The sequence below is a fragment of the Triticum dicoccoides genome, chromosome 5B, assembly GCF_002162155.2.
Source record: "Triticum dicoccoides isolate Atlit2015 ecotype Zavitan chromosome 5B, WEW_v2.0, whole genome shotgun sequence".
NCBI classification, from domain to species: Eukaryota; Viridiplantae; Streptophyta; class Magnoliopsida; order Poales; family Poaceae; genus Triticum; species Triticum dicoccoides.
The window spans coordinates 483,382,084-483,397,088 of NC_041389.1; the positions used below are offsets into that span (position 1 = coordinate 483,382,084).

The 15,005-nt window shown below is 42.0% G+C and overlaps 1 protein-coding gene across 1 annotated transcript; it reads right to left on the minus strand.

Annotated features, from left to right (window-relative positions):
• Window positions 1-9,744: 9,744 nt before the first annotated feature.
• On the minus strand, window positions 9,745-13,384 carry LOC119310998 (proteasome subunit beta type-1). The gene is made up of 7 exons (XM_037586627.1): window positions 13,224-13,384; window positions 13,019-13,126; window positions 11,667-11,748; window positions 10,593-10,722; window positions 10,372-10,514; window positions 10,139-10,225; window positions 9,745-10,048 (listed from the first exon to the last, which is right to left on the minus strand). The coding sequence occupies exons 1-7, from the start codon at window positions 13,262-13,264 to the stop codon at window positions 9,974-9,976; spliced, it is 666 nt and encodes a 221-aa protein (XP_037442524.1). The 5' UTR covers window positions 13,265-13,384; the 3' UTR covers window positions 9,745-9,973.
• Window positions 13,385-15,005: the final 1,621 nt, after the last annotated feature.

Below are 15,005 nucleotides of genomic sequence, written 5' to 3' on the forward strand. Positions count from 1 at the left end.
CTTCTCCAGTCTCACCGTCTGCGTCGCTACCGTTGTGACTGTGGAGGGATGTTGAGTAACGTGATTGTATTAGGAAACATAGGTTAGACTAGGAAATATTCTGGCTTGCCTTGTACTCTAAGTAGATCATGTACTCCTATATATATGCCCACGAGGCTCAAGCAATACATCAAACTATTACATCAATCCCTCTCTCCCTTCTAGCACGAGGAATGTGACGAGACCGCCATCAGGGGAGTGGTCGGGGAACCCAGAGTGGGAAGCGTCGGGAGGGTGGCCAGCGGTGCAGGGGAGGGAGCGACGCGAGGAGGCAGACGAGATGATTGATTGCGCCTTATACCTGCAGAAAGTCCTTTTTACCGGAGCCGGTATCTATCGGCAAAACATCCGCCATCGGTCTGCTTTGTGATTCGTGTAATAAGAGGTCCCCATCAATTGTATAGTAGTGTATTCGTTCAGACCTTTCTGTATATTGGCATTAAAACATCACTATCAGCTGGCCCACCACTGCTTGTGCACAGGTGCATGCACATTTAAGACAGATTCTCTCTCCCATCTCTCCTAAAGAACGCACGCACTTTAATTTTTCTATGATATTTTAGACCATTCATATCTTTTAAATCATAATTTCGTTTTTGAATTCTTTTATATATTCAAACTCCTGGCATCAAGACCTCTAGAACGGGATCAATCTTGAATACATTCAAACATGTTTAAATTTCAACGTTTCAAATAACTGAAATCAGTTTTCTGAAATATATTTGAACGAGTGAAATATGTTTATTGAAATGATTGAAATCAATTTTTTATATGAGTAAAATATCAGTTCTGCAAGCGCACAATGAAATTAATTTGTAATATATCTTTTGTAATGAGTGAAAAAGATTTTTCAAAACGAGTGAAATACAGTATTTCAATTGAATGAGTGTAATGTATTTTCTGAAATGAATGAAATGTGTTTTTTTAGTGAAATGGTTTACTGAAACTGAAAAATCAAATTTGTGAGGATGAGTAAAGAAATATTCAAAAGAAACCTATTTCAAAAGAAATAGCATGAACAAAACCTATTTTGTAAGAAATATGTGAAATAAACCTATTTTATAAAATGTGGTAAAATATATTTATTGAAATGATTGAAATCAATTTTTATATCAGTGAAATATGAGTTTCGCAAGCGCGCAGTGAAATTAGTTTTGAAATATATCTTTTGTAATGATTGGAAAAGGTTTTTTGAAACAAGTGAAACATAGTTTTTTCAATGGAGTGAGTGTAATGTGTTTTCTGAATGAACGAAATCTGTCTTTCGTAAATGAGTGTAATATCTGTCTTTCGTAAATGAGTGTAATGTGTTTTCTAAAATGAGTGAAATCTATCTTTTGTAAATGATTACAATGTGTTTTCTGAATCTAGTGAAATGTGAAATTGACTGGAAGATTTTCTGAAACTAGTGAAATGTGTTTTCAAACTTGTGAAACTGATTATTTCAAATCTTTTGTAAATGTCCAAAATCTGTTTTATGAAACGAGAGAAATTGTTTTTCAATTGATAGTTTATAGAATTGAGTGAAATTGTTTTTTATAATTGAAAACAGTTTTTTTTGCAAAGGGTGGAATCTATTTCAAAATGAGTGAAAGCTGTCTTTTTCACCGAGTGAAATCAATTTCGAAATGAAATATGAAACTATAAAATTTAAACTATTCAGAATATATCCGACATCGGTCTTATTTTAAAGATCTTATCGCCATGAATTCAAATATATAAAAATAATTGGAAATGGAATTTTGATTCAAAAGATATCAATGTTCAAAAGATTTGCTATGGAAATTTATAGGCGCTTTTTAGTGGAGAGAGAGTTAACGTACTGAGCATACCCATGCTTCCATATTCTGACAAAATCTGGAGTGCATGCAGAGGGGGCCACACACCATGTTGTATTCCTTTGTGTATTCTAGTCCAAAAATGATTAGCTAGTTTATACTCTAAAACCAGCACCGAGCTCAACGTTGCCTACATGCGGTGGATCTTTGACCGGTACCTATCGGTTCCGGTAAAAAATCTTAGTCGCTTATACCTGCTCTAGAGGAACTGGTAGCGTTTTTTTCAGTATAAAAACTTGCGAAAAGACGACTTGTCCGTAAAGCACCCTCTTATACCTCGTGCCTTTCTGCCTGGGCCGTGATATAATTTCTAGATATATTTTTTGAGCAATACAATTTCTAGATGACACTCGGCCATACGGGCCATGAAGCTTTCCACTGGGCCAGCTGTAGCCACTCCATACATGTTCAGAAACGCTAACACCAGGCCATTGACTGCCGAACAGAGCGCCAGCCGCCGCCACGCACCAGATCTGGTCCCTGGCCATGGGCAGCTGCCCCCGACCCATTGAGCCTCGATCCAAGCATCACACAACCTCGCCAAATCTCCACTCATGCTTGCCTCGGCCTAGTCTTCCTCGGCAGGCACGGCGGCGTTCGCATCTGGCAGCCATGACCGCACGCAACTGAGGTCCAAAGGTGCACACTCCTCGCCTCCATGGCTCCACCGTGATGGGGCTCAGCGATATATTTGCTCCATGCATCTAGCAACCCAAACAAAGGAAGGTTGGCATGTAATTATTCATCCTCCCCTGGCACTCTTTTCTACACATCTAATCTACTCCTAACTCTTAATAATAGGAGACGTGGGGAGGATGAATAATACTCCCTCCGTAAAGTAATATAAGAGCGTTTAGATCACTATTTTAGTTATCTAAACGCTTTTATATTAATTTACAGAGGGAGTAATTATTATGTCCTTTGCTTTTCAGTATCAGGGCGCCAGCCAAATCTTACTGGTCCATACGACAATTAATAGTAGGATAGGAAGTCGCGGGTGAGACGCAGGCGAGGTTGACGATGAAGCGCCAGTTTGTTAATCTGGTTGTTGAAACCTGCAAGAGTCGCTCCTACACGGTGCGCTGCATCAAATCTTCAAGTCTCTTCCAACCAAAGAAGCAGAAGGGATGCCCGCTGTCGCTTCTAAAGCCGGAAGAAGCCGAGCTGCCCAAATCTGCATTTTCGCTTGGTGTTTCCACTCCCATGCAAGTTAATTGGGACATGCAGTTCATGCCCTTTGGTTACAAGAACAGGGACAATATACTGAGCACAGACCAGCAAGGAAACGTCCTGGTTTACGACGCCTGCCAGAACCAGATCTGCAGCATGCCTAAGCTCAGGGCAGGATTGATGGAGAACTCTTTTCCGATTAACCTAGGTGATGCCCTATACCTCATCGAGAGGCGACCTGACAAGCCTCATAAGATTCTTCCCTATCAACCCTGCTTCCAAGCTCTTATCAACGGCAAATCTCCTGCTGGTCCCGTTGTTGATTATCCCGGATGGCACTGGCACACTCTACCACCGCCACCGTATGTGGACAGGGGCGGATCTGAAGCTAATCTTACCCTGATGCACTACCTAACCATGGCATAAATTTTGCAGCAACCGATGCATTAAATAAAGGTGTGTTTCATTGCTTGTAACACGCATTACCGAACATAATAGAAGTCAAATTGTAAAAAGTTAAAAAAATGCAACACTCAAACTGTTTAATATAATGCCAAATCAAACAAAAAAATTACTTGAAAAACATGTCTTGCATTCTGAAATTCGAAAACACATCATCGGACCCAAAGGGTTATTAACCTACAATAAAAAACTAAAATTAAAATTTTGAGTAGAATATAATAAAATGCCTAAATCAAAGTATGTATATTTGCTAAAATGATATAAATTACCTTTAGTACATTCTCTTCCTTCGAGCCATGAAATACTCAACCACTTGATCATTGGTGACCTTTTTTATTTCTTCCTTCTCCACATAACAAATAACATCATCACTCAAGCTGTCATCATTGAGGCGATTGCGCAAGCAAGGTTTGACCAATTTCATTGCTGAGAAACACCTCTCAACTGTAGCAGTAGCAATAGGCAACACAATTACTAGTTTCAACAACCGATAAAACAAAGGGTACATAATATGCCTCCTCGTCTGCACCATTTTTTTTGAAAGCTCGGTGATTGTTGCTATGTTGGAAAAGCTATCATCTGTGCGCACATCAGCAATATAGAGCCGTAGATCCTTATCAAGATCCCCCAAATCCCCGGAATCAAAATCCTGAGAGTATAAGTTAGCCAAACTCATAAGATTCTCCAAATTGAAATCACGAAATGAGTCTTGGACTCAAAGCTGCTGACCAAACAAGCAAGTTAGAGGATGTCTCACTGAACCTATTGTCAAGCTCTTGAACTAGCCAATCAAAAACATCATTGAAGCAATCAACTTGATAGCGATGTTTGTTGGTAATTCCAGTTATCTGCCTTCTCTTTTTTGGATTCACATATGCTTCTTCCATGTCAAATTCTATAATATCATGTTTCTCACAAAACACATGAACTTCACCTACCAAAGAGTCTCATCCATTTTATCTAAGTTCATTCAAAATTGTTCTAGTTGACTTGACACATTTCATGGCATTCACTATGTCTTGATCCTTCCGCTGCAATGCTAATGACAATGTGTTGGTAGTAGTGAGGATTGTCAACATGAGATGCAAATAGAAGACAAAATCAAAAGATTGAAAGTACATTAGAAGACCAATTGCTTGGTCTCTATTTGTTCTGTCGGTGTCTTCTTCTTCAACAAATTCAAGAACTTTAATAACTGACCTGAACATGGCAACCAAACTCTTAAGTGTTTTAGCATGTGAACCCCAACGAGTGTCTCCGGGTCTTTGAAGGCATTGCTCTTGATTTAGACCTGTTCCCGTTGTAAGCTGCCCACACCCTAAAGCCCTACTCATTTCTTCAAGATTTATATCTCTAATCATGTCCCTTCGCTTGGAAGAACCACCCACAACATTTAACAAGGTAGAAATCATACTGAAGAAATTACTAACTCCTTTATGCTTGCTTACAACAGCCACAACAACTAACTGAAGTTGGTGAGCAAAGCAATGAACATAATAAGATGTGCTACTTTCTCTCATGATCAATGATTTGAGACCATTGAACTCACCTCGCATGTTACTAGCACCGTCATATCCTTGTCCTCTAACTTGATTGTAGCTCAGCTTATATTTTGCAAAAAGAGAATCAATTGAACTCTTGAGGTAGGAAGAAGTTGTTTCTTTCACATGAACAAGACCAACAAAGCTTTTTTTAGAATCTCCAGAACTATCAACATACCTCAACGCCACAGCCATTTGTTCTTTGCAAGAGACATCTCTAGACTCATCAACAAGCAAGCAAAACACATTATTGTGAACTTTTTTGAGAATAGATTGGACTATCACATGCGCAAAACCTTCAGAAATATCTTTTTGGACTTGAGGAGCAACCATAAGAGCATTTTGTGCAGCATCTTTTCCCATAGCCTTGCCAACAACTGGATCATGCTCAGCTAAGAAGTCACGAACTTCCAAAAAATTCCATTTATTATGCGAGTTCTTTGACTCATCATAGCCGCGGAAAGGCAACCCTTGCTTCAACAGTAGCCTAGCTGTGTCAATTGATGCATTTAGTCGAGTAAAATATGCAACCTTCGAAGCTTCACTGTTAACTTGCATAGCAACATCAATGCGTTGATCTCTTTTTAGTAAAGCAGTACATTTTTTCATTGCTTGATCATGGACGCTACCTGGCTCACCAACATGATCTTTTAGTCTTGTTGGAATGTTCCAAGTATCCCAACCATTTAGAACAAATGCCTCATACGGTCATACCCAGCTTCTTTCTTGTGGCTGCGATCCCTAAATAAAAAACAACAAAAGCAACATGCCTTTTTCTTTTCTTCGATGTATTCAAGCCGACTTCCATGATCTTTATACCATTTAGGATTGAATCTTCTCCTCTTAGCCCCAAAACTTGAATATGGAAAATCAACATCCTTTGGCTGACAAGGTCCATTAAGCAAGTATTTTCTTCTTACCAGATCTTTCAAATTTGGATGATAATGTTCTATCAGTTTCCTCTTGCCTGGGTCATATTGAATCTCCTCCTCCCAATTTATGTCTTCTGGAGTAACTTGTGATGTCGCCTTTCTTTTGAGAAGAAACTTATCCATGTTATCTGCATTTAACAAATAAATTACAAATTAGATATCTAAAAGTTTGAATCCAATGAAGTATACATAATTACAAGTTAAACAGTAGCTATTGCCCGACGTTTTGCCAAAACACATACATGATACATTTAAATATATTTAAATAAGATTTAATCTACTTGCAACAATTTCATACATATAATACGGACCGTAATCTAGAAAAAAAATGAAAAGCACATTGCTACTCATATTGTAAGAGAAGAAGAGAAAATTACGACGCCGCCGGTGCCGCTGCCGTAGCTGTGCGGACGTTCGGATGATCGGATCAACCAAGAAAACAAGAACGGATCCGTGCTGTCGGCTGCCACAAATCGTCAATTCGTCAGGACTAGGGAACATATCCAATCTTTAAATCTGTAGAAAGATTAGCTACAGCCTACAGAGTACAGACTACCGTACTACACAGTAGAAGACTAGAAGATTTAGCTAGATTTTGCCTCTTGGTTCGCCGACCGCCGCTGCACAAGTTCTCAATCTGCGGATGGATCGATCGCCGCCGGCCGCCGCACAAGTCGGCCGCTCGATGAGGAGACGTGGTTGTTTTAGTCAGATCGGTTGTTTTGTTCGCTACAGGGACACCAGATGGATCGTTCATGTGCTCGATGGGCTGCTGGAATTGAACCATAGCAGGCCTGTTGCGCCTGGTATGCTGGGCCCTGTAGCACACTTTTCAGCCCACCCTGTTGCCCCGATCTAAATACCTGATATTTAGTACGTAAAATGAAATTGGACCCTGTAGCCTGTGCTACAGGGTTGGCCCATTGGGCTCCGCCCCTGTATGTGGAGCCTCCTCGGTACAAGCCTAGCTGCACCTACAAAATTCGCTCTTGCACCGTGGTCCGCAACAAGATCTGGATATCTGCCAGTGGCATTGGCACCTACTCCTTCAACACGGACAGCCACGAGTGGAGCTATGTCGGCAGCTGGGAGCTCCCATTCCGTGGCCCTGCTAAGTTTGTGCCTGAGCTGGGCCGCTGGCTTGGATTCTCCACCGTGCGAGAGAACCACTACCTGTGTGCTTCAGACCTCTCGATCTCGACTGCTGAGGATGGTGCAGTACCCACCCTGTGTTGCGAATGGAAACAAGAGCTTGATGCTAACCATGACAAGTGGCAGGTGGTGACCTCCTACCTTGTGCGCGTGGACTATGGCAGGTTCTGCGTTGCCAGGCTATACGACGTATATGATGACGACGAGCCTGCTTTGGTAAGGGAGAATTTTGCTGTGTTGACAGGGTTGGAGGCGGGGCTTAGCGACATTGCTGATGGTGGTGGGATCCAGATGGTCAAGCACAAATCCATACGCCTCAACTTTGATTGCCATCAGCGGCTCCACTTGGTATCTTAGGCCTGCTGCTTGATTTGGTTCCAGGGATGGCTACCATGCTCATGCTCTGCTAGGATATGGAGGTGTCAAGCTTATGACATTGGAGGTCGATCGTTTAATGAATGTTAGCTTTTTTGGAATCTGGACGTATGAGTCAACTGATCGATCCCTCTGAACCGGAAACTTAACAAGTGAGCGCAGCTATCCAGAACTATATATCTCAATCAAATAAGTTGATTACTACTTCCGATATCTGTGTTTTGAGTTTTGTGTCTTCTAAGCTGTTTGAATTTTGTGTGGCATGTAACGCTATTTCGCATATTCTCACCACACAAATTTCCGCTGCCAGTGCATGCAGTTACGCTTTATTATGACAAATTTCTCTATTTATACTCCCTCCGTCCAAAAATGCTTGTCGGAGAAATGGATAAAAATTGATGTATCTCGAACTGAAATACGTCTAGATACATCCATTTTTTCCGACAAGTATTTTGTGCTTTGAGTTTTGTGTCTTCTAAGCTGTTTGAATTTCATGTGGCATGTAAATTTTCGCTTTGCAGTTAGGCTTCATGGCAAATTTCTTTATTTATACTCCATATTTTCTAATTAAATCATTACACTCGTTGGTGTGGCTGTCATTTGGCAAGATCATATCAATCTCATGCCCGTGAACATATTCCAGAACGGCAGTTGATTGATCTCATGGCCGAGTTGGAGGCAGGGGCGAGGGCGAGGGCTCTGCCATGGTGGACAGGTGGAGGGGGTTCACTGGATCACCACCACGAGTACGATGGGAGCAGGCACCATTTTCGATGGGATGGCGGGCGTTGTTTTCTTTCCGTGGCGAGCGTTGTATGCAGCCTTTTGCAGGCCAACATGGCCCGCTGTGGTAGGAAATGCTGCGCCATGTCCAACTTCAGTTCCAGCCGTGCAGCACGATAGATGCTAGTCGGTCTCATTGGTGTTTCTCTACATTTCAGACATGTTCAGTTAACTCCAATATGTACCGGAAGTGCATAGATGAACCCGGGTACATATGAACTCACTTTAAAAAACACATTTCTAAATGCCAAAAAAATCTGAAAAAATTTGCACGGATACGTCTTCATGTTCTATGTGCGTGCATAAAGTTTCACGAAAAAATAACTTTTTTTGAGCCCTGTGCAAAAAAGAGAAAAAATTGTGTCGTGAAACGCTATTTAGAAGCACTGAAATTTGTCTTTTTTACGGAGGCAAACCAAAAAGACATTTTTTTACAAAACTTTATGTCGTGCACACACATTTGCAAACATGTATGCATACAATTTTCTGTTATATTTTTTAACATTTCAAAACATGCTTAAAATGCAGTTTTTTTAAAAGTGGGTGCAGATGCCCATGCGTTTAGATAGTGCCCACTTCAATATGTACCTCTTATTAACTGAGAGCATCCTATATTCTGTGACACCCCAAAGCCTAAAAATAAAAATGCATTCGCGGGAAAGCAACCATTGCCAAGCTCACAACGGCGCAGCCCTCATCATGTCGATTCTGGCTGTCCCCTGGCCACGCCACCACCCAAGATGAGCCCCAACGCTCGCTGAGCTTGCCTCGCCATCGTGTAAGTGTTAGCCTGATTCCTTGTATGTTTTAATCTGGTCATAGTAGGGAGTAACTTAGACTAATAACATACATATATTACTAATCCATGTTACTATCTTCATAGTGGGAAGTATCAAAAGTGTAGTAATATATATGTCTTCATTTATTGCTTTGTAGACTCATTTTATATTGGAAACCGCTATGTGATGGTAACATATTATGTTACTCTATTTGTCTCTGTCCTCTTTAATTACATGACACATATTTTTTTTATTTATGTGGCATCTATGTTACTCCCACTATGACTAGCCTTGCGCGAAATCCTTACCCGACAGCCGAACGTGGCTCGGGGAACATAAAAGAACCCTGTTTCGCACAGACCGACGGTAAACACTAGGCAGAACCGCCCATTCCTCCCCTCCATAACCTGCCCGACCACCACAGCTTTTCTTCAGCTTCCAGTGAGCTTCTCAGCCCCGACGACCTCCACCGGTGAGGTCAAAATCAAACTTACGCCTCAGTTTGGCTTTCCAGCATACACACCGTCGGATCTTCATGTTTCATTTGCTTCTAAAAATTTAAGGTACCCAGTTTTAGGCTTTGGCTACCTAAAACCTACTCTCCACACAACTAAAAACTGTTTTTAGGTATCCAAATTTTAGTCTGGCAGTTGAAGATGCCCCAATGAGAGTATTTATTCTGGGTTATAATAGAATGGCTATGAACGTACTTTTAGCATTTCCAACAAATAGCTCAGCATCTCATATGCATGAAACAACAAAGTAGTTTAACAAAGCAAGCTGGGTCGATCCTGGTACATCATCACGGAAGCAAAGCAAGCACGGGTGTTTCTATCAAGTAGCAGCTCTGGGCATAATAATTCCCCATATCTAGGGAAGCAAATGGCAACCGCGGCGCAAACTTAGTCCTTCCTCAACTCGATGTACTCGCGCCTAGTCCCAGCTTTGTTGATGACTACAATCTCCACCTTGTCCCCCTGCATTATTTGCAAGTTCAGCATATTAGTACGGTGGCAAACGCAGCAAAAGAACGGATGATCTCTAGGAACCAAGAGAGGGAAACATACGGTGTAGATGTCCCTCTCAGTTGCAGATGCAAAGACATCCTTAACTAGGTCGACCGCCTCTGACTCGGACAAAGGGGTGACAGCATCCTGCACACATTATAAGGAAGATTCTTAGTGACCTCTGATGCACATTATACTTGTCATTCATCAATGGAGCGTGCACTTTCTTGCTTTATCAGCAAGAGATCGGTGATATGATAGCAGACAACAAATATAAAAATGTGAGGGCTTACTCTTGCAGGAACTAATAGTGGACTAGGTGATTTTAGCTGGTTGTCCAGCACTGGCATGATCAAGGTAGATCCTGATCCCTGAGCACTGTAACCGGTCCTCTCGTAGGACCCAACAGCATCATATGAGTAGACACATCCTTTCCCTGCACAAGGATGATACATGCTCAGAACATGCTAAACAGGAAAATCTAACTGAGGAAACCAAATTCGGAAGTCGGTACCTTCACTGTCAAGCCCACCAAGCACGTTGAAAGCATAGTATGGGAAGAATCGCTTGTAGTACAGGGTGTTGGAGAGCAATTGTGCCATTGCTGGGCAGCTCATCCTTTTATTGTGCTGGTGCTGGTATAGCTACATATACGAATAAAATAGAAGGACATTAATCATTTAGCTGCCAATGTTTTCATACATCATGAACAGATTTAAGGTACACTGCACAAATGCAGCTCAATATTGACACTGCAGTGCATTTCAGGTGTATAAAGTGGCAATGAACTATCATTTCTTGTAAATAAAAACAAGCAGTTGTTGCATTGCCACACAACATTAGTACTACATTGCCAAGGAGAAGAGAACAGAGAGCATGTTTGAGGAGGCAATGGATAGGAACGCAAGGAAATATGATGAAGTGGACCATATGCTTTATGGTTAGATTAAGCCTCAAGCGGAAGCTCATAAAAAAGTTGCTAAAATCTACGGTAAACATTATGATGAGCTTAAGCCCCAAAATAAGGCGGAAAAAACAAGTTGTTAAAATCTTCCCTAAACATTACTAATCAAAATAAAGAGACCGATGGTACTAGCACCACGACACATTAATAATATTAATCTGCGATACTATTGCAGGTTGCTTTGTACCACAACCACGTGTCCTACAAATATATGATAAGCAGTGTACTGATATTCAGCAATTCCAGACTGCTACAGTCCAGAATTTGGACCTAACATCAGATTTCCAGGCATTGCAATAAACAAAATGTGCCATGTATCCATGCCCAGGGAACCAGTAATGGTGGAGCAGTTGTTCTGGGTCTTTGTCTGGAACTGAGATGAAGATGGTCCAAAAAACAAACAACTTCCATCATCAGAGTAACTGCTAACTGGAAATATTTTTGGAAGTTCAAATAGCTTGAGACCACCAACAGATCAAATACTCCCCAAGGAAATTCCAAAACACATAGCTATAAAGAATTTGATTGGGATGAAACCATCCAAGAATCATTTGGTATCGACACCGAAGGTGTGAATGGATGTATATAGGCAGAACACGGATAAATGAGATTTTGCAACTTTACCAGTTCCCTGGCAGCTAAGTTCTTCTGTAGAGCTTTGATGTCACCTTGGAAGCCAGAAGATGCTATTACACATTTATCGGCCCTAGACAAATAAAGAAATGATGTTTTAATATTTTACGCAAGCAATGAGCCACATATTGAAATTATTAACAATATAAAATTTTCAGCTAGGGAATACCCAGCTTTGTCACAAAGCGGGATAAAGAGTCATTGTTAACTAAGCTTCATGGTAAAAGAAAGAAACCAATTGCATGATAATAACTTGGACCTGCTAATGTGTGCCTACAACACTACAACATTTGCTTTCACTCATACAACAAGATATTACTGCAATGTATATCATTAACTAGACTTAATTAAGAATTTAGATATAAATGATTACCGCCTAACATTAAGCAAGAAAATAGATTTGCAGAACATGCTCTTTGAAAGCAAATTTGATATTTGGGGAGTTGGGGGTATAACCAAATGCAAGTAACATCACAATAGCAAGGCTGTATTGGAACATAATTACGGCACAATTGGTTGTGATGAAACTCTCAATCAAATGAAGACATATATTGCATTTCATTGCATCATTTTGTGTTATATGTCCTACTCCAGACGGTGTAAACCCGAAAGCTTCTTATCAATTTTCACATCAACCAGCAGCATGGAGCAAACCTATAGGTAAGAGATATCATCCACTGCCAGCTATCCATACCAAACAGTTTAACGCCTATGGAACAAAAATAGAACCAAATTGTCTATCATGGTATGAACAGACATTACGACAGACCAATTCCAGAAGACGCACATGAAGTAGAAATCTAAAAGAATTTGAGATAAAGCTCATTGTAGACTTTCTGAATGCCAGCATAGAAGCATACCTAATGGCATCTTACAAATTTATCTGTTTGAACTTAAAGATAAGCATAAAAATGAAACAATAAGAACATCTTTCTGTCTCCCAAACCAATCCTCTATTTAATTACAGGGACGAAGATGGCTGTCCAGGCTATGACAAAAGTATCCTATGACCTGGAGTGAGGGTACACAAACTAAAGACAAGGCATGTTTCATGTTTATGTCGTCTCTCCATAGAAATCGGCAACTCGCATCAAAAGCACGCTGGGACAGCCAGGGTTTACAGAAGAAAAACTCATGAACGTTTTGGTGTTTTCCCCCAATTCAATCCGAGACCTCCAAGCACCAAACCCTAGCCAAATCGACGAAGCGAGGCTCTAAAATCCGACCTCTCCACCAAGGTATCCAAACCCTATCGCACCACAGTGCCACACGGTCTCCCGGCCGACAAACCCTAGTCTCCAGGCAGACAGATCGAGGCACGAGATTTCGGCGGGGGAACTTACAGCTCGCAGATCTTGGAGTGCTCGCGCGTGAGGATGTTGTATCCGACGGAGAGGCGGGTGTCGGCGGCGACCACGCAGTAGTCCGCGCCGGCGATGGCCACGCAGGTCCTGCACAGACGCCAACCAAAAGCGGCCCTCGTTATGAGATGCGCGGAGACGGGCGGCGGGGGCGGGGCCGACGAAGGGCGAGAGGGAGGGCGCTTACCCGCCGTTGTTCTCGTAGACCCAGTCGCCGCGCCTCGACATGGCGGTGGTCGGAGAGGGCGGGCTGCTCGGGGGCTTGTGGTGGAGTCGCCGGAGTTCGTGGCTTGGAGGAGAAGGCGAAGTGGAGCAGTGCGGTGCCCTGTGCCTCGCTTCCTTCCCCCTTTGATCTGATTTCTTCGTGGCCTTCTCGATCTCGGTGGGTCGAGGCTTCGTAGGCCGTCCTGGGCCGCGATGGACTGCGCTTTCTTTGCTCACAGCAAACAGGCCTTTTTGTCGGGCCGGAATCGGGGCCCATTCCCCGAAAGAAAATATTTCGTTTTGGATAATGTAATGAGAGCAACTAATTAACGAGCGCTCCTTCGGGAGCCTCGCAACGATCAGCGTCACTTGGCGCGCTCTCAGTCATTCGTCACATGTCGCACTCTAGGCGCTCCCTCCGGATTTTTTTTTATTTTTTCGCGCGCGTTTTTGGCTTTGGAAACGGTTTTTTTTCAGGTTTTTTTGACGTTTTGGTTTTCCACCGGTCTTCCCAAACTTTTCGACCTCTGTTAGAAAAGGCAGTGCCTAGGAGGCGCTTAGGCACGCCTAGGCCCTAGGCAATGGCCAAACGCCTCGCCTAGGTCATAAATGGAGGTTTAGGCAGGGCAAGCAAGGAATTGCCTACGCAAGCAAGAAATGATGCCACATACTGCACTAATATACCAAATGGGTTATATTCCAATGGTAGTAGATGATAATTAACTTATTTATATGCCCTAAACTAATATCAACACCCATATAATAATCACAAATACACTACGAGTAAAAATTATATTACCGCCTAGGCCGCGCCTAGGGCGCTTAGGCACCGCCTAGGCACTAGGCGAAGGTCAACCGCCTCGCTTACACCTACCACTTTTTCCACCCTTGTTTTCGACAAAAAAAAATTGCGCAAAAAAACGCAGTTTTTTTTGGGAGAGTCACTATTTTGTTTTCGCGAGAGACACGGTTGTGCTTTCGCGAGAGGCACGGCCGTGCCTCTTGGAAACGGGGAAAACGCGTTTTCTATTTGTTTTTTCCTTTCGCGAGAGGCATGGTTTTGCTTCCGCGAGAGACACGGTTGTGTTTTCGCAAGAGTCACGGTCGTGCCTCTTGGAAACAAAAAAAATATGTTTTCTGTTTTTTTTCTTTCGTGAGAGGCACAGTTTTGCTTCCGCGAGAGGCGCGGTTGTGCTTTCACGAGAGTCACGGCCGTGCCTCCTCGAAAAAGGAAAAAAAACGTGTTTTCTGTTTTTTTTTCTTCCGCGAGAGGTACGGTTGTGATTTCGTCAGAGGCATGGACTTACTTTTCAATATGGATGTAAACAAAGCAGAAATGGACGGAACTGGGTGCTACCACATTTGTTTTCATATTCTTTTAGAAGCGAAAAGAAAAACAAAAACCCCGAAGATGAATACGAAAACAAATACCACCAAAAGCAGACACAAAGCGGACATGAAAACAGAAGTGAGCATTGACTGGAACTTAAAAACCCTTGAGTCATAGAGAAATAAACACAAAAACAAACAAATTTAATGAAATGTTACCGTGGCAACAAAATAATATGATTATGTTAACAACTTAACGTAGTATTGTAGTAGTACTGGACAATTGTATATATGGTCTCGTTGAGTACGTATGTGGTAGTAGAAGTTGGGCCTCAAATGATCTATTCTGCTCATTGCGTTATTGTGTGTCATTGTGTGTTATTTGGTGGTTGGGCTACAAAGCAGCCATAGACCTATACTAAAAATGGAAATTCCA